Below are 19,786 nucleotides of genomic sequence, written 5' to 3'. Positions count from 1 at the left end.
TGACTAGACTGTTTTGAAATGGAACAGGCTGAAAGGGAGTTAAAGGGTCAGGACAGAGAACTGTCAATACTTCAGCCATAATGCAAATAGTACTAGATCATGTATGTTGTCAAGCGCCTTTCTCAGAGGAGAAATCTAAGAGTCTGATAAAGGAGGATTCCTGACAGAGAAGAATGTGTTCTCCGAGGGCCCCCCCCCCATCTCGAGGCTCAGGAGTAGCCTTATTACACAAATTCCTCCTTTGTGACTGTAGACCTTACTTTAGGATTTTATCCATAGTAAACAAGGTGGCAAAGAGACCTGGCATAGGGGGTTGGAGTTGGGGAGAGTCAGATCAAGGTCTCCCTTTGACCCCTACCAACTCAAGGGCCCTGTTAAGTTACTTTACTTCTCAGTGCCCCACCCCCAAACTCACTAACACTTAGAAGTTAGGCACAAGTTGCTTATCTCCATAGTGGAGGGAGTTTTCCTACATGGATGAAATCACAAGTCCAGATACTGCCCTTTCCCCAAAAAGAGACTCCCTCCCTATACTCATACTTCCAGCGACACTGCCAGGTGAATTTATAATCAGCACATGCAGGGTTGGGGGAGTCTGGGGGCAGTCAGATGCTAGTAGTGGGAGACAATGCTTTATTATGGAGGCCTATCTAAAAGTGTAATTCAACAAACATTTATTAGTGACATAGCAATGAAGATACAAAGAAAAAAACAAAACCTTTCTGTCACGGATCATATGGGAGGGGGGAAATACAGTATGTACAAAGATGAGTAAATACAAGGTAGTTTGAGGAGAGAGGGAACACTTAGAAATACTTCATGGAAATAGTACCTGAGTTGAGAAACCAAAGGTTTATATGGGTAAACGTTGAAGAAAGGGTAAGGCAAGCTCAGGGGAAGATTCAAAATGGAACACTGTTTTTCTGGCAATTTCTCAGAGTCTCAAAAGTGAATGTGATAAATGCTTGTAGTACCAATTTACATACTTTAAAAAACAACTTCAGCTTGCTTTAGGATCCCATGAATTTTTTTCCCTGTAAGATTTGGATTCCTTTTAAACAATAATTTTAGCATTGAAAGTGAAAAGGAGACGGGGATTTTAAAAAGAAATAGAGGTTCTTAAAATATAGTTTCCTGGTTACCATTTGCTATTTTTAAAAAAAGTTAAATCGACAGTCTAAACTAAAGGCTTAAATGAGCTAATCTGGAAAGTTTAATCTAGGTCTAGACCCATAAGTTCCTATGAACTCAGGTTTTTCATTGTTCCTTCTGTGAGAATGAAAAGGAAAGCTGCTATTTCTTGGCCAGCCAGTACCATATACCACATAAGAGGGAGCAGTAAATTTGTTCAGAGGTAATGGGATCCCCAATTTCTGAACTCAAGGAGGGCAGGGATACACTGGAATCTCTGCTTCTTCCCTCATAAAGTAAACGCAAAAATTGTGCCAAGGTCCAGTTAGAGGAGTTTACCTGGTAAGTTCCTTTAGCCCCTAAAAATGCTTGGAACATAGTACCTCTTCTACGAATTTGTCCTGTAGTCTGCTTCAGCTCTTGCATGATGCATGATCTGATTTGGTATTCTGTCACCTTTGCTCCTCAACACCACCATCCCAGAGCAATAAATGTGATTCTAGTATGTGTGGATGCCAGGCTCACTTTAAGCCTAGGGTTATTTACAGGAGATCACAAAACTTTTTGGGGAGGAAGAGGATCATTGAGTTATAAGTGGAACATCTCTCTCTCTCTCTTTCTCTCTCTCCCTCTCTCCCCCTCTCTCTCCCTCTCTCCCTCTCTCTATCTCCCTGTCTCTCTCTCTCTTTCTCTCTCTGTCTCCCTGTCTCTCTCTCTCTCTCTCTCTCTCACACACACACACACACACACATACTCTCTCTCTCTCTCAGCACAGACCTCCAGAAGGAGGGTAGGTGGCAAGCCTAGGATATTGGAAAGGTGAACATAAGGGTGGTAATAATAATGATGGCTCACATTTGTTTAGTGCTGAAAGGTTAGAAAGTCTTGTATTCATAACAAGGTAGTGGAAGTAGGTACTGGAAGTATCATTCATTTCCATTTTACAGATGAGCACACGAGATCAAGAGAGTGACTTCCCCCCACCCACAAACGCAGGCCTTTGGTATTGCACTGCCTCTCTGAGCTACCTTCTATAGGAACATCCTGTGACCTGGGATGGTAGGAAAAGAGCGTAGGGCTGGAACTCAGAAGCCCTACGTCACTGTGACTTTGTCATGTATATCCCATGTAACCTCAGGAAGGTCCCTCCACCTCTCTGACTTGGAGGGAGTATTACATTACATGGTCTCTAAAGGCATTTTTAACTCGAAAACCTTACATTCAAATGACCCAGGAGTCTCAGCCAGTCTAGATGGAGCTATATTAGATGAAGGGACCAGAGCAGAAAGAGGAGAGAATTTAACTAAGGACTATCCAAAGACATGCTTATAAATGGGCTATTTTTCTTTCATTTGGTTGAGTCCCTGCTCCCCTTAGATAAGATAAAGAATGTTAGTGGGGAGAGGGAAGACTTACTTTGTTTCCCTTTATGGAATCTGAGTCTTCCCTGTGGCAGAAAACACAGGCTCCTTGCCTACCACCAGATCAGCCTCCTCTTTAGAGCAGGGCAGAAATCCCTATAGCTAAATGTTGCTACCAGGAGATAGATGCCTGTAGCTACCATTGGCTTATCTTTTTTGACCTTAATCACAATTATGTCAGGGATTTTGAGTTTTAACACAGGTTATTTGTTTATAATGAAAGAATAACATTAATTCAGAAAGAATTCATGATATTTGAGTTGGGTAAAGCAGTTAAAGGATAATTGCTTTTTGTAGGGGTACGTGTATGTATGTGTGTAAGATTTCTGTCCAACTCAGGTTGGGCCTGCCTAACTTATTTAGCTAAAATTCTAAAAGCTAAGCCCCGTCTACCATGACTTTCAAGACCACGCTTGGATCTCAGCTCAGCTCGACTAACTCCATCCTGGCCCATTCCCTATGCCAAGCCTTAATTTTTTAAAGCTGCCAGGGTGACTGGCTACTCTTTACTCTTCCTTCATGAGAAGCTATAGGTCTGCCCCTTTTTTTCCTGGGCTTGTGGAACTCAGAAGAACACCACCAAGGGCTCTACCCTTTGATCTTGTTGGGTAGTTTGAGTTCAAAGAATGTCCTAGACATAACAATCCACTATGGTACATCCATAGTCTAAAACCCCCCCAGGCCCGAAAGTTCTTCTTAATAATTACTGACTTGCAGCAAGGAAAAAAGGAAATACAGTAATCGGGACATGAACTAGTAGAAGCAAATTTCCCATCATTTAAAAAATTGTCCTCCTTTTTCTTCCACATGCTTCCCAAACTGTTTTATCACCTCCCTCAAACAAGCTTGGAGGTAAACAAGGAGTCACACTCCCATTTCCCCTTGATCTGATTAGATTTTTCGATTCCAGTCCAGACCTCAGAAGAGCAGAAATCATAGGTAAGAACTGAAATGGCCAGTGAGGAGGAGTGTTTTTTCCTCCAGGCCTGCCAGGCAGACTACTTTATGCATCTCCCCTGCTCCCTCCCTCGGTCTGTATCTCCTGAAGGTAGAGTGGCCCCTGGCACCAGCACAAAGGAAGAGCTTTCTCCCTTGACCATCAAAACATCTACTCCACTGACTTCTGGGAGTTGGCATATTAGTCCTGTGCAGGGGTTCAGTGTCAGTAAGTAAAGTGTCTGAGGAAGGTTTTGATGCCACAGCTGTTCATATTGGATTTGGGAGTAAATGTCACCGAATTCTCTAATTGTGTACTTGTTTTATTCTAACTACTTAAAAATGTCCAGTCTTTCTATCCTTGTCTTTTCAAAGAGATTGTTACATTAAATTTTATTAAATTCAACAAGTAGTTTAAACACTGGAGATAATGAGACAAAGACTTTTTTTTTTTTTTAAAGCAATTGGGGTTAAGTAACTTGCTCAAGGTTACATGGCCAGTTATCTCTGGGTGTGGTGCTGAGTATCTGAGACCGGATTTGATCCAGGTCTTCCCAACACTGGAGCCGGTGCTCTTACTCGCTGAGCCACCTGGCCACCCCTAAGCAATTGGGGTTAAGTAACTTGCTCAAGGTTACACGGCCAGGTGTTTCTGGGTGGGTGCTAAGTGTCTGAGCCCGGGATTCAATCTCCAGGTCTTCTCAACACCGGAGCCGGTGCTCTTACTCGCTGTGCTACCTGGCCGCCCCTGACAAAGATTTTTTTTAAAAAGCCCTTGCCAGCCCTCACAGAGCTGACCTTCTAGTAAGAATACTGAAGCACAGTGGAATTTTTTCCCATAGGAGCACATGGATGTAGAGCAGAAAGGGCTCTTAGTGGTCAGTTCGTTGAGTACCTTGAATTTTAGAGATGAGGTAATAAGGCCCAAAGACCCTCACACAGTCACACAGTAAAGTGGCAGAAACAGGTTTGATCTTGGATCATTTGCCTCCAATTCCAGCAGTATTTCCACTGAATTATGCGACCTCCCACTTGAGTTTCTGAATTTTCTTCCCTGGTGTGATTATCTGGATATCTTACAAAAACCCCAAGGCCGCCTAGATGAGGAACCGAGTCTGGGCTGGAAAAGGCCCAGCAGGAAGCCTGTGCTCCCAGCCTTTATCTGGACCACACCATCAGCATTTATTTTAAGCATTCTACAGCTGCTCTTTCCTCTGAGTTGTTTGGACAGCTACTTCTTGAGAGCCTGATGCTGAAATATGACAGAAAGTGTCTTATCATATCTCAGAAATTACCAGGATTTTTCCCCTCAGATGAACAGATCTGTCCTTTGCTCTCTTAGGAATCTCTTTGGGGGAGGAGAGTCCCTCTCTCTTCCTTCTTGATGGAACTCTTGTCAAAAGGATGGAAAGGCCCTGTGCTCTAGGGTCCACCAGCATCGAAGGAAATGGGTACCCAGTTATATAATAAGGCTTTGTACTACCAGTGCCCATCTTGTAAATTCTCAGCATCACCTGTCCCATTGCAGAGAGGTGGATGTGTACATCTGTTTTCAGCTCTCTGAGAAGATGTCTACCAGCCCAAGAAATGGCTCTTCTCCCTCACAACCCAGTTCCCCAGGGGAAATTGAACTGAAGAGAGAACAGTGCTTAGTAAATACCAGGAAAGTTTTGTTTCTCATCTGCCCTCATCCTCATTTAGTGCACAGACCTTTTTGCAGGTACCCATCAGACTTTGAATATAGTTCTTTGAGTTGGTGGTTTTTGTTTTTGTCTTGTTTTTTGACAGAGCTGCTGAAAAGTTGGCACTATATAGATAGTGTTTGGGGAATCCTGAAGCTGCCATCTCTAGAACCAATATTGTAGTACCATTTAATGATACCTGGTGGGTGGGGTAGGAGGCCAGGGGCCAGAGCAATGACTCCAGTTCCGTTCCACATCTCTGCCTCCAACCCCACACCCATGTCCATTTCCAGACTCAGTCAGCAGCTTGCATTCTGAACCTAAGGCTCCCATGACTTGTTCGTGGTGCAGACTAGGGAAGTAAAGACAAAGGAAAGAGTGAGCACAGCATCAGCTTCCCAGGGGGAAAGGATGATGGTGAAGACAAAGTCTTCCTCACGACTGCCGTTACATATGAAAAGCCCCAACTGAGAGAACCTCCGTATCTCATGAAAGGGTAGAATTTCTCCACAGCTTATTTAAACATGTAGAAACTTTGAGGAGACCTAGAAAAAGTAGTTGTTTGTTTAATTAGCTCTACTTCCTTCTCCCTTGGCTGAAAAAGGAAACTGCATATCTAGTCCCCAACTTCTTTTTGTGCTGGCATCCTCAGGTGGCTTAGAAAGACTTAGGACCACAGCTGTAGAACGAAAAGGACCCTCAGAGGACGTCTAATCTAACCTCCTCGTTTTACAGATAAGGAAATTGAGGCCCATGGGGTTGAAGTGACTTGACCAGGGTCATACAGGTAGCATCAAAGACAGGATTTGAACTAGTGCCCTCTGACTCCAGAGTTGGTGTCCTTTTACTAAGCCCTGCTGCTTCCTGCTTGACATTATTTCCTTTGATACAACACTGTCCTGTCCTCAACTTCCTATTCCAGTTGTGGTCTCTAAGCTTGCTCCTTGCCCATGCTTCCTTCCTACCATCTCACCTGGTATTTAGAGGTAACTATCCTGCTACTTAACATTTCAGAGCACTGAGATTGCTAGAGTTGATTCCTCAAAGAGAGCCAGGGAAGTAATCTGCCTTTTGGAGGAAAGGAGAGCACAGGGCACAGATCCTGAGAAACTTGTGCCCTGGCCTCAAGATCCAAGGCATTGAGCCAATGGCAGAATGGAAATGCTCCAAAGTTTCTTCCTCGACAAGTAACCTAGAGGAGTCCCCTTGAAGAGGCCATTTTGTGGCCAAATCCCAGCCTGGTCTTTACTTAGCCATCAGGAGGAATCTTTTGGGAAGAGAATGGAGAGAAAAGACATTTGAGGGAATGAACCCAGAAAAAAAGTACCTCTTTCACTTCCGTGCTTATTACATTCTCAGAGACAGTAGAGAACTTTCAGAATCTTCCTTTGGTTTGGTCCTGAACACCAGTGTTGGACCAACACCATTGCTGGGATGTGAGGCCAGGGGTCTGTAGGTGGCAACATTGCCAGCATTCAGAAGATGATTAAATATTTCAGACCATTCCTGGCAGGTGGCATTTCTGCACTTAGAAAAAGAGTGTGTATGGGGGCAGCTAGGTGGTGTAGTGAATAGCGCACCAGTCGTGGAGTCAGGAGGACCTGAGTTCAAATCTGGCCTCAGACACTTAACACAAAACTAACCATGTGACCTTGGGCAAGTCACTTAACCCCAATTGTCCTACCTCCCCCCTCCAAAAGGCAAAAGAAAAAGAGTGTGTGTGTGTGTGCCTGTGTATAATGGCAACCAAATGACCCAGTTAGATATTTTCATCTGGTGCTTCTCTCTTATTCACCTAAATACGTGATGGCCAGTGGATACCAGTTTAGCAGATTCTGTAACTGGGGTTAGACTAGACATCTGTAACCTTGCCTTCAGTACAATATAGGCTTGAGTCATAGTGTTTTAGATCTAGAAGGGATTTTTAAGGATCAAGTCCAACCTTTTCTTTGATTTTTTTTTTTCTTGCTAGCATGAGACTCCTATGAATAAGCTAAATGCAGGGGTAGAGTTCTCAGAGAGGGTCAGGGAATTGTTTTGATTTTGAGAGGGTCAAGGGATCGTCAGAAATCGGCTTTTATTGGGTCCTGGCACCAGGTGGGCATCTGCCTCTTTTATACTTTGTGTACTGTTCTTCAGGACCTCTCTCCAGCCCTGTGGGAGGCCTCATACCCTCCTGCTGAGCAGCCTGTGCTTGTCCCTCCTCCCAGGCTGGGTCTGCTCTATTCCCCATCCTGAAAACAGATGTCAGCATCAGAGAAAGCAGGTGTTGGACAACAGCTTGACTTGCCAGTGTAGGGATTCTCCCAGTGCCAGAACACTCCTGGTCCAAAGAGGTGCCTGGAGGGATCATGGGCTGCCTTTAGGAGGGAGAATTAAGAATGTTCATGGAATAGGAGCTGGACAAAGAGAAATGAGGAGTTGTCTCCTTGGAGAAGTCTTCCTAACCTCAGTCTTCTTCAGCCTTTGGAAACTATTAGCTTATAGTAAAATTACAGGCCTGACCTGTGCTGTAGAGTAGTCAGAGTTGTCCAACATCCCTGGCCCAGAACAGCCTTCCTCCCTGACTGAAGAGAACATCTCCCCCTTATCCCAATGTATTTTCCCTCCCTCCTCCCTCCCACCCTCCATTTACTCTGCTTGAAGACAGCTCCTTGCACCTGGCTTTGAGGAACACAAAGCTTAGTGGACTGAAAGGAATGATTTGAAAGGCTAATTGACTGAAGTTTCAGATCCCACTCTGGTGTGTAGTTTCCCTCTTCCCCTTTAAACCAGCTAAATAAAGCCAGAATTGAAGGTCCCCACACCCCTCCCAGCCCCCATTGGCTGCTCTCTATTGTCCTTGCATTCCTCCCCCTGTGGTCTCTGCTCTGGGGAACAAACCCAGGGCGGTCAGCAAGACTGAGTTGAAGCAGAGTTCCCCAACCCTCAAACATTTCTTTGCCTGCTCAGGTAGAGCAGAGCTTAGGTCAGAGCTGGAGGGTCTGTCGGCTCACTTGCCAGCCCATGGCATTTTCTTGCTAGCCTCTCTTGCCCTCGGGTGTATAGCAATCTATGGGAAGAATAAAATAATTGAGCATCATTTCCCCAAATTAATAATACCTTCAGTTTGTGTTAGCTCTTTGCCCAAGTTATTTTTAGAGGCAACATCTTGTTTGGCCCTCATGATAACCTGGAAGAGAGGTAAGATCATCATTATCGTCACCATTTATAGATGACACTGAGGCAGAAAACCTCTAGGATTTGCCCACTAAACTCACTTGGAGTTTCTGTTACACTAAACCAAAGCCTGAGTGCCTTCATGTTTGCCTCTCTCCAGACTAAAAATCCAAGTTCCTTTTATCAGTCCTCTCCATGGTGTGGTGTGAATTACATGGCCAGGTGAGGGCCAGGCATAAAGGAGCAGGTCCTCCAAAAGGAAAACTTGAGGGAGGCAGAAGATGAGGCATTGGCACAGCTGGCACAGAGCACAGAGCCCAGACCCCCCCTCCACCTCTCACTGCCCAGGAGGTCTTTTGCTAGGGAGATTGACTTCACTGACTGGTCTAGGAGAGCTCCCCTTTGTTTCATTTTCCTCAGGACTGTGGCCCTATTTAAATCAGCAACCAGACCTGCTCTTGCCTTTGGGGTCAGAGCTCTCTGTGTCTCCTAAAGTTCATCAGCTGACAGTCTGTATTATATATCCTAAGATCTTCAGTTCCTCGAGATTTCAGAGTGTGGAGGGGAGGAAGGTCCTGAGCAGCTGATCTGAGCACAGCCCAACCAACACTGCTGATCTTGCTAGTCAGAACTAAGCAGAGGAGGAGCTTAAAGGGCCTGGGCCCTCACTGTGACCCAGAGCCATCTACCCTTCCCCCTTTTACTCCCTGGCCCTCCGGATGACTTCTGTCTTTAGAAAATGCTGAATGCTTTTTTGGCTTATTCTGTCATGGAGAGAAGCTCAGGATGTTTGACTCTTCAAAAAAGACATTAGGCAGAGATGTAAGTCTCCAGCTGTGGATTGTGGTTCTGGTGGTAATCTTTGAGCTGTGTCACTGCCATCAGAGTGGAGCAGATATAAAAAATGACTGCCTTAGTCAGAACTAGATTTCCAGTTATATAATTCTCTCTCCCCCCCTCCTTCCCTCCCTCCCTCTCTCTCTCCCCCCCCCCCCCCCCCCCCCCCCTCCCTCTCCCTCTCCCCCCCCAACAGAAAAAGCCACTAACCTCTACCCTTACATACTGGTTGCTGTGTTCTGTGTCTGAACACTTAGCTTTTTACAGACATTCATTAGAGATGGAGCAAGGCCACCAAGTACTAATTCAGCCGTCTTATACTTAGATCTTGGAAATTCCTAAAACCAAAATTTTATTGGGATCTTTCCAATTCTGTGATTCTAGAATGGAGTTAGGCAGATGGGAATGAGTCTTCCAGGTTGATGCACTGAGAAGACCGAATGGTAGGATTGTTGCTGGTGAAATCTTTTACTGTTTCCATGATTTTAGATACTGGAGTAATCTAAGAGAACTCTGGCCCCAGCCCACCTTCGGTGGTAGATGGACATCAGGGAGTGGAGGGGAAGAGAGAGTACTGAACTTCGCTGGGTGGAAAGGTTGTGGGTACTGAAACCATCTGTTTGTGGTCTCTCAATCACCCCAGCCTGCACCTGCCGGAAATCCTCTGTCTTTTGTGTTGTTCATTTTGAATGGGAGTTAAGTTACTGAGCAGGGTTGTCTAGTATCTGTGTGTCATGACGGGTAGCTATCCTGCTACAAATGCTTCGTTCTTGGTCCAAAGGAGTAGTTTTGTCTTTCCTCTGAAGGGGCTGTCATAGAGGCTGCCCAGTAAGAAATGGAAGATTTTTAAGACTGCTGTAAGAATCCAGTTCTGGCGGGGCAGTTAGGTGGCACAGTGAATAGAACACTGGCCCTGGAGTTAGAGGAGGATCTGAATTCAAATCTGGCCTCAGACACTTAACACAAAAACTAGCTTTGTGACCTCGGACAAGTCACTTAACCCTAATTGCCCTACCTTTCCCCCTCCAAAAAGCAAAAAAAAAAAAAAAAATCCAGTTCTAGTAAGGCAGAGGATGAAGACTCTGGGTGGTAGGACCGGAATCCCAGAGCTGGCTGTGATCTTTCCAAGTGCTCTACTGCCCCACCAAAAAAGCAAACAGATCTTCAGCACTGTAGGGGCTTATATTGAATCTCTGCCCTACAAAGACCAAGACATTTATTTAGCCTTTGATATTCTTGCTTCCATGTAACTTTGACTTAGGCCAAGCCAGTTGGCTTGGTGGCAGTAGGCAGAGTAGAAAACACTAGCCTTTTAACAGCTCTGTGACCTGGAGCAAACCACTGCATCCTTCTTAAATGGAGATGGTATTTATACTGTTTCCACTTTCGGGTACTCTAAAGAAAGTGACTTTGACTTCATAGACACTAAGTAAATCTTAGATACTGCTACCATATTATGTTTGTTAGAGGTGGCCCAGTGGCACTGGCTTCTAATCTCAGCTCAGGGCGATATTGACCTTGTTTTCTTCTCTGAAGGGTCTCTGGACCAGGTCTTAGTGCCTTTCTGACTCAGAATTGATAGTCAATGGGCTACCAGACCTAGGATAGACTACAGAACTCAGGACATTTCAGATGTGAATTTCCTTTCGAATAAATCCCTTCTAGGTAGTACCTCTTTGCTGTGCTGAGAGGGTCTCTTGCACCACCTGCTGACTAGCAGTTAGCATTGCTTGTTTCTTGAGGCTACTAATTGAGAGGGAGCAGTCAGATATTCAGAAATGGAAAACAACTTTTAAATCACTTTTGGTTTGCATCCATCAGCAAGCATTTGTCAAGTGAAAGGTTCTATAAAAAGAAATGAGTGTGAAGACAAAAGTAAAAAGTCCCTGCCCTTAAGGAGCTTATACTCTAATAGGAGAGAGAATGTGAATATACTTCTGGGGGGACACTAGGGGCTGAGGGGATGGGGGTAGGTTTCATGGAAAACATGAGGTTTGGAATGATTCTTGAAGAATTCCAAGAGGTGAAAGTGAGAAAGGGATGTATTCCAGTCGTAGGTACAAAGGCACAGAGAGTCATGGGTAAAAAACAACAACAAGCAGGCAGTGACTGAACAGAGAGCATGAAAGGAGAGGAATAAGCCTGGAACAGGCTTCTCATGAGCACTAGGTACCAGGCAGTGAAATCTCTATTTGATCCTAGAAGTACTAGGAAACCACTGGAGTTTAGGAGCAAGGGGAAACCTGGTCAGATTTGTACCTCAGGAAACTTATGTTAGAGGCTACGTGAAGGAGGGAGACAGTATTGCAGTAGTCCAGGTGAAGTGAGACATAGTGAAAGGTTGCTACGTGAATGAGGGACGGATGCCAGAGAAGTTAAAAGAGATAGAAGCAGTATTTCCCATGAGTAAATATGTGGGATGAGTAAAGACTACTCCAAGGTTGCAAGCCTGACTGACTAGATGGGTGGTAATACCTTCAGTAGAAATAGGGAAATTCAGAAGAGGAATACGTTTGGGGAAAAATATGAGTTCTGCTTTGGACATGTTGAGTTTAGGATGCCTACAGAACATCCATTTTCAAAGTGCCTAATAGACAGTTGGTGATGTGGGATTAGAGCTCAGGAGAAAGAATAGGGCTGAATATATAAATCTTGGAATCATCTGCATTGGGGCAGTGAACCCATAGGAGCTCAGGTCACCAAAAAAAGTACAGCAAAAAGAGGTCTCGGACTGAATTGTGAGTACACCCACAGTTAGGGGATGGAAATAAGTATGATGATCCAGCAAAATAAACTGAGAAAGAGAAGCCTGTCAGGTAGGAGGAAAATCCCAAAAGGACAGTATATCCAGGAGGAAAGAGCAGTTAATAGGGTCAGATGCCGCAGAAATGGCTCAAAGGATGAGACTTAAGAACAAGCCATTAAGTTTAACAATTTAAAAACCAATGGATAACTTTGGGGAGAGCAATTTCAGTTGAGTAGTGAGGTCAAAGGCCAAATTGCTAAGGGTATAGAAGAAAGTGAGAGACCAGGCATGGTGTCGGACTGGCTGAGGCCAGGGCATCTCTTGAGCTCTGGGGTTCTGAGCTGTGGGTGGGATAAGCCAATCCAGGTGTCCATACCAGGAGAGAAATGGAACAGGTCAAAGCTCTCATCCTGAGCAGTAATGAGGTTGGGTGTGTAAATAGCTACCACACTTCTGGGATGAGTGAGATAGAGACCCAGTCTTTTAGAGGGGATGGAGGAAGTAAAAACATCAAGCAGTAGACTTTATTTTTCAAGAAATTTGACTGAAAGGGGGGGAAGAGAATGAGCATATCTAATAGTCATTAGGTAGTGGGGGTGGTAAGATCTTGTAAGGGTTTTTCGAGGATAGAGAAGGTGTGGGTCTATTGGTAAACAGCAGGCAAGGAGCTAGTAGACACTAGAAATCAGAGGTGGATAGTACACTTAATTTACTGGAGAAGACTGGAGGGGAAGGGATCAAGGCTACAGGTAGAGGGCTTGACCTTGATGGGAAGGGCCACCTCTTCATCAGAGACCGAAGTAAAGACAGAATAGCAGGGGATGACATCAAGAGATTTTGAGATAAAGAGAGAGGGGAAAAAAGGGAGCTCCCAGCAAATGGCCTTAATTTACTCAGGTAAGTAGTGGACAACTTGAGAACAGAAGAGGAGGGTGAATAGCTACAGAGTTGAGATTAGATAGAAGTAGAAGGAATCATGCATCCTTGTGTGACTTCCTCCAGCTGACCTCAGTGGCCCTGTGAATTAGAGCAGCCCAGAGCTGGGTTTGGTGAGGCCTGAGCAGCGCTAGGACAAGAGCAAAGACACCCATCTGAACTGGTTAACTTTAGAGTTCAGATTCAGAAAGAAGGAGCATGTAGCCAGAGCAGGGGTGAGGCCATGGGAGGAAAGTCCTCTGAGGCCTTGGAGAGACTGGAAGAGGAGATAGTGAAGATGAAAAATAGATTTAAGAGTAAGGCTTAGGAAGAGATGGATCGATAAGAGATTATGGTTGAATGAGGAAGTTTAGGGTTCTTAATCGTGGAAGTGAAAACTTAGAGATGATGACAAGACTAAGGGCGTGATCATCCCTGTGTTTAACTGAGATAGACTGGAGGATAGGTCAGGAGAATTGAGTAGATTGGAAGTTAGGCTGAATGAAGGAATATGTATGTTGAAGCCCTTAGTGTCAGCGCGGGAGTTGTTATGGAGGGGGAGCATGTGACCCAGAATACATTGAGAAAATAGGGAGAAATGTCTGAATAGGTAACTATGACCAATATCTGGATTGGGCCATAAATTGAGATCGAGTGAAACTCAAAAAAAGAAGTTACTGTGGGGCGGCCAGGTGGCACAGTAAGAGCGCCAGCCCCCCGGCGGAGTCAGGAGGACCCTGGATCGGTTCTGGCCTCAGATACTTAACACCCACACAAAAAAACTGGCCCTGTAACCTTGGGCAAGTTACTTAACCCCAATTGCTTTAAAAAAAAAAAAAAGGTTACTGCAATGGTAAGAAGCACTTCTGACTCCTCTTTCTGGGATCAGTGAGTTGAGGAGAGGCTGTAGAGTAGCAGCAGTGAAAGAGATGTGAGCAGTACTGGCAAGGATGAGGGAGAATTCAGTCTAGGAGTGGGGGGTGTGAAGTGATGGTCAGTGGATGGTAGGAAATGGAAGAAATCTAAAGTGAAGGTAAGTTTGTTCATTATAAAGCAGGAGATGCAGAGGTAGATAGAGGGTGGGATGTTTTGGATGCTGGATTGAGGTAGATGGGGACAAGAGACGTGTTTTACTTTTAGCAGTGCTTTCAGTCCTCCCCGAAACCCTGTGAGCCAGCTAGTAAAAGTGCTGTTATCCCCATTTTACAGATCAGGAAACCAAGACCTAGAGAAGTAGAGTGATTTGCCTGAGGTCGTCAAGATAGGAGATCTAGGTTTGCTGATCTTAAATCAGTATTCTTTCCACTGCCCCAGACTGCCTGATAAGTGTGGCCAGCCAGCCCACTGTGCTTTCTGGAGACGGAGCAGGAAGTCTCCAGCATATGAGGTAGACCCCCTGTGGTGAATTTGTGGCAGGAAACAAACAGGAGTTCCATAGGATGGACAGACATAGATAAGTTGAGGTCTACGTTGAAGAGAGTGAGATCAGAGATGCATTGGAATACTGGGTTAATCTTACAGGTAATGCTCTTCTTAACCTAATGTTAAATTAACTGTATTCCTCAGATTTAAATTGGCTAGATGATAAAGAAACAGTTGCCGAGTAAGGCATCGAGGAACTGTATGAAGTTGCAAGTGAATAATCCATATTGAGTAATTGAGTAGTAGTTAAATGTCTTCCAAGGAAATTGGCGGTAGGGGAGGGGATTTGAGGGGAAATAAAGCTTAATCCTCAGAGTTTGTGGTTTTTCCAGGGGCTTTTAGCCTTACAGTGAATGGGAACTCCACTTTGGGTAAATCAGCTAATGGCCTGGAAAATCTGACCCTTCTCTTGGAGACGCAGGATACCTGAAACACTTTGGTTTTGTGTCTCATTTACTGCCATTTCTTTGGTCTTCGTCGCTTTAGCTTTGTGGATGGCTCAACCCATTGGGTGCCAAAAGCCACAGCTCTAGGGTAAAGTGGCACATCAGGTTGGGAACAGGATGCCTGCAGTCCTGCCCTGGCTTCATTTTCTGGGATTAGGAGCAAATCCTCCGAACCTCAGTCCCGTGCACCAGAACCTGTGAGCTTCTCTGCCCACTGAATGAGGATGCTGGGGGAGTCAGTAAGTCCAAGAGACTCAGCCATTATGGGCAGTCCAGAGGAATGGCAGGAGGAGTGTCCAGATGCGGGCACTGCAGCTCACGCCTTGTCACCCTCTCTGTTCTAGGTCTGGTCTCCAAGTCCTCTCCCAAGAAGCCTCGTGGACGGAACATCTTCAAGGCACTTTTCTGTTGCTTTCGTGCCCAACATGTTGGCCAGTCAGGCTGCAGCAATGAGCTCGCATCATACAAGGAGGAAACCAGCACTATTGCCAAGGTAATAGGCCTGCTCTGAGAAGTGGGGCTGGGACTATAGAGGAAAGACCACAAGAATGTAAAAACCTTGGCCTAACGTAGACAGGAGTAGTTTCTTAAGAGTTGTCCATCTTGTTTCTAATTCTGCATGTTCAGGTTATTCACATGTGACTGCTAGGTGCCAGGCACTGTTGCCATGACCCCATGACTTCCCTAACCCACTTATGTCGCTGGTTAACTGCCCCATTAGAATTTAGGAAATAGGGGTGGCTAGGTGGTGCAGTGAATAGAGCACCGGTCCTGGATTCAGGAGGACCTGAGTTCAAATCCAGCCTCAGACACACAAAAACTAGCTGTGTGATCTTGGGCAAGTCACTTAACCCCAGTTGCCCTCCAAAAAGCAAAACAACAACAACACAGAATTTAGGAAATGATGGTCCCTCCCTCTTGGTCCCCTCTGTCAGGTCAGCCGCAAAGCTCAAAGCAGTTCTTCTAGGCCACACCCATATTCTCTCCCTCAAAAAAATCAGTCCCCAAGTCTACTTCCTTTGAGGAAGGCCTTCCATGATTAACCTTACCGACCTCCTTTACTTATAGGTTCTCCTTGCATATAATGGACTTAACTAATTGATACGCATTCCTGTATGGTAGACTTTGCAACATATAACTTTTTTTTTTCTCAACTGGATTATACAATGCTTAGAAAAGGAGAATGTGTCCTCTGTCTTTATGTCCACATGGCTGGATCTAGCCGATTTAGGGTAGCAACTTTTATGCCTCTTTGTAGCTTTGAGGTTTTTTAGATTTGATTATGGTTGTCTTAAGAATTTGAACTTATGCTTCAGGTTTTTGGGGACCATCTTCCTGAAACAAAACAGTATTTAGAAATCAAGTTAATAAAAATCATTTTCCCCTAAAACGACTTATTCAGGGTTTCCAAGGATGTCGTAAGTTTGGGTAGGCCATCAGGACCCTTGCTGTACCTATCCCAGTCACAGTAAGTTTTAATAAAATACCTATTTTTAAAAAACAAACCAACTATTGTTCCAATTTTCATATCCCCGGGAAGTATGCGATATATACACTTACATGGAGGTACTTGAGTTCAGGGGCAAAGTAAGAGACCAGAATTGCCGTGTTGTGGGTGAGCCCAGACTTTGAGTCTGCCCCTGACACACATTATATCCTGGGCTGGTCCCTTATTCTAGCTCTGTTCCTTAGTCTCTTTTTTAAAAAAAAAAAACTAAAGGGAGCTGAGCATTCACAGGCCAGTCCCAGCAAGTTTGAGAATGGGAACAAAGTTGCATTCAGACCCTCATGCCCACTTTCCTTCTTTGGTAGCACCAATGTCTCCAAAGGTCTTGTTTGTATTACTAGTGTGGCTTTAGCTCTAGGGACCACTGTACACTGCTCTGAAGAAGAAAATATCATAGTGCTTCTCATTTCCACCAGGTGGTTGAAATATGAAGGGACAGTCCTTTTTAGGTCTGGTGTCTGAAATAGAAGACTCAGAACACTGGGAGGGGAAACAGGAGCTTCTTTCACTGATACTTTTCCCTGTCTCTTTCTAGTCGGATCTGCTCCAGTGTCTTCAGTACCAGTTTTACCAGGTATTTAAATTCTAGTAGTGCCATTCTGAGTCTGGCCTGGGCCAACTTCCTGCCCTCTGGCGAGCTTCATAGGAAAGCTGAAAAATCTCTAGTGTCAGCTTTGGGGAATTGAAGCTCTTGTTTCTGTTGGACAATGGGGGTGGGGGTTAAAAATGCTTCCTTCTCAGACCCTCTAGGTCTAAGAATCTAGGGAGCAGAGTATTTTATTGATGCTACAAACCCTTCCGTCTTGAAATTGATGACCCTGCCCCATATGCCAAACTGGCAATTCTTCCTTCTACTTCCCAGGGAGAAGTTGTCGGGTTCTACCCTAGAGACCATGTCTCTGGGGAGGTTCGGAAACTAGGGAATCTGCTCTGCCTAGAGTTTTTGTGCATGACGGGCTCCAGGAATGAAGACTTTTTTTATTCTTTATCCAGTCTACTCCTTGACCCCTTTCTCTTCTCAGGGTTTCATCTTCTAGGTGGATCCTAAAGTCCATTCTCTAGTTCAGCCAAACTCTCATACCCCTGGACAGGCTGTAGCAGTGCCTCTGTCCCAGGTTTCCTGAGGGAAATCTAGTTTTCTCATTTGGAGAAGTCATAGCAGCTTGAGTTTTTGTTTTCAGATTCCAGGAACATGTCTGCTCCCAGAGGTGACACAGCAAGATCAAGGAAGAATCTGTGTGGTCATTGACTTGGATGAGACTCTCGTGCATAGTTCCTTTAAGGTAATCTGACTTCTCTGGCCCCCTTGCTATTCCTATGTTCAGCTCGGGAGGTTAGCATGACCACTGAGTCAGAGGTAAGCATCGTGCAGGCGAAAGCTAGAAGGGACAGTAGGTGGTTAATAAATAATCTGGTAGGTGAGAAAGAGGGACAGACAAGCAGGTGAGAGGGTTCCCTTGGGTGTTTGGCATCCCTCCACTTCCCCAGCTCGGTGATTGCCAGTTAAACATCTGGATGCCATATTGGTTAGGTATAATGCTGTTGTCACCATAACTCAAGGTGTAGGCAGCAGGTCTAAATAGGTTGAATAAAGCCCTCTTCTCTCTCCTTTCTCTTAGTTCTCGTGAGAATCTTTTCCGTTTCACTTAAATACCAGTGAAACAACAACAGCGACATTAGCAGGGAGAGAAGACAGACAACACAGGTAGAAATGTCTGCCCAGGGGTGAGCATAGCACCTGATTAGGAGCTTAGTTCAGGGAAGAAAAGAAAGAAAGAAAGAATCTTCCTTAGGTTTCCAGGTGTTCAAACAGCATTCTGCTTTCCTCCCAGGAAGAGAAAGCATTGATGAAAACATGGGGGCATGGGTGTGGTGTGGGCCCTATATCCCTGGACAACTTGGTAAGACTTTAAGGTGCTTGATGTGGGGTTTGCAGTGCTCTGAGCATGAATGGCCTTTCTAGATTTTGTTTGTCTTATCAAACCAATAGCAGAGGAGAGCTCCTCCTTGGAGTTCTCCATTTTTACCAGTAAGTCCAAGATGGAGCCAACACTCACTGAGAATAGGCTCCCCACTTTCTGCTATGTTGACCTCTTCCTTGACTTTTCTTCCTTTTAGCCAATCAACAATGCTGATTTTATAGTGCCTGTGGAGATTGAGGGGACAACTCACCAGGTAAGCAGAAATCCTGCGTGGTTTTAAAAATTTTTAATTAAATTTATTTACTTTTAGTTTACAGCATTCAGTTCCACAATCCCTTGAGTTCCAAATTTTTTCCCCCTCCCTCCTTCCCCACCATGACAGCCTGCAATCAGATATAGATTCTACAGATACCTTCACATTGAACATTAATCAAGTTATAAAGAAGGATTATAACCAATGGAGTGAACACTGAGAAAGAAGGAACAAAACAAAAAAAGAGAGAACAAGTAGTTCGCTTCAATCTGCATTCAGACTCTGTAGTTCTTTCTCTGCATGTGGATATCCCTTATATACCTTTCAAAGCATCATGAGTCTTTTGGAGTTGTCTTATAACCTTGAATTGCTGAGAGGAGCCCAGTCTATCAAAGTTAGTCGTCACAGATACGATGTGGCAAGACTGCATGTTGATGGGTTTGAGGCCTGAGGCCAGAAGTCACTGTGGATCAGGTTCATAAGCAACATTTCAGGCTGCCTGCCTGGCTGGGGCATCAGCCCGGGAGGGTCAGGACACTGGTGTCCCTATGGCCTATTGAGAGTTCCCAGAAAACCATCCTCAGAGATAGCAATGAGTGGTCACTGTCATAGCCTGATAAGGCTTTTATTAGCCATTTTACTGGGATTAGTACTGTGTAAGCACCTGTGCTGCCCCTTCAGTGGGCTAAGCACTCTTTGGCAGGGCCTAAAGAGACCTGAGTTTGGCCCTCAGGGCCCTCGAGCTAAGGACACAAAAATACACTCATGAAGAAGACTGGCCATGTCCAAAACACCATATAAAGAGGACATAGTACAAGGAATAGACAAGCTTGGAGTTAATCCAATGAAAAGTTGAGCAGGGAGAGGAGGTGATTGAGGGACAGATTCCTGGAGAAGAGCTTCCAGTGGGGTTTAAAGGTGGAAAGAGCTGAGTATGGTGCTTCAGCAAAGACAGGAAGAGGCCATCGGTCTACTCTGACAAAATGGCATCTGTCAAATGAACCAGATACTTCTATAGGACTGGCTGCAGATTCCATTGCACAGTATTGAGAGAAAGCTGGTGAGGCAGTCCAGCCTTGGAAGGAAGGTTCTTGGGTGCAGTAGGATGCTGTGGAGTGATATGATGGCTGCCATTTTAGGCACATTATTCTAGCTCCTCTGTTTATGTAAGATGAACTGCAGGAGTGGAAAGAAAAGCAAAGAGATCAGTTAAGACTTTATTAGGTCTCACAAGTAATTATACTATACGGGCAGCAAAAGGAAAAACATTTAAACCCAAGGTGTTTTCAGAATCCACCAATAAATGTTTTAGGGGTGGAGGCAATAAGGGGATAAGTACATGATTGGAGCAGCTGGAGAAAAAGATCAAGCAAGTACTTGTAAGAGGAAAGACGGGGCTTTCACCTGTC

At 44.8% G+C, this 19,786-nt stretch overlaps 1 protein-coding gene across 1 annotated transcript in view; it reads left to right on the top strand.

The window, feature by feature from the left end:
- The window catches only part of CTDSP2 (CTD small phosphatase 2), a 29,760-nt gene that overhangs the window by 4,447 nt on the left and 5,527 nt on the right, over window positions 1-19,786 (top strand). The window contains exons 2-5 of the mRNA XM_069080516.1: window positions 15,040-15,188; window positions 16,738-16,776; window positions 17,384-17,485; window positions 18,321-18,377. Coding sequence (XP_068936617.1) covers window positions 15,040-15,188; window positions 16,738-16,776; window positions 17,384-17,485; window positions 18,321-18,377 — 347 coding nt within the window. The remainder of the gene's footprint in view (window positions 1-15,039; window positions 15,189-16,737; window positions 16,777-17,383; window positions 17,486-18,320; window positions 18,378-19,786) is intronic.

This window comes from Petaurus breviceps, unplaced genomic scaffold (assembly GCF_028583685.1).
Source record: "Petaurus breviceps papuanus isolate PSGF00001 unplaced genomic scaffold, PetGlider_PUasm1.0 154, whole genome shotgun sequence".
NCBI classification, from domain to species: domain Eukaryota; kingdom Metazoa; phylum Chordata; class Mammalia; order Diprotodontia; family Petauridae; genus Petaurus; species Petaurus breviceps.
Note: the sequence above shows the minus strand (reverse complement) of the source record. Positions and strands in the feature narration are given on the sequence as shown.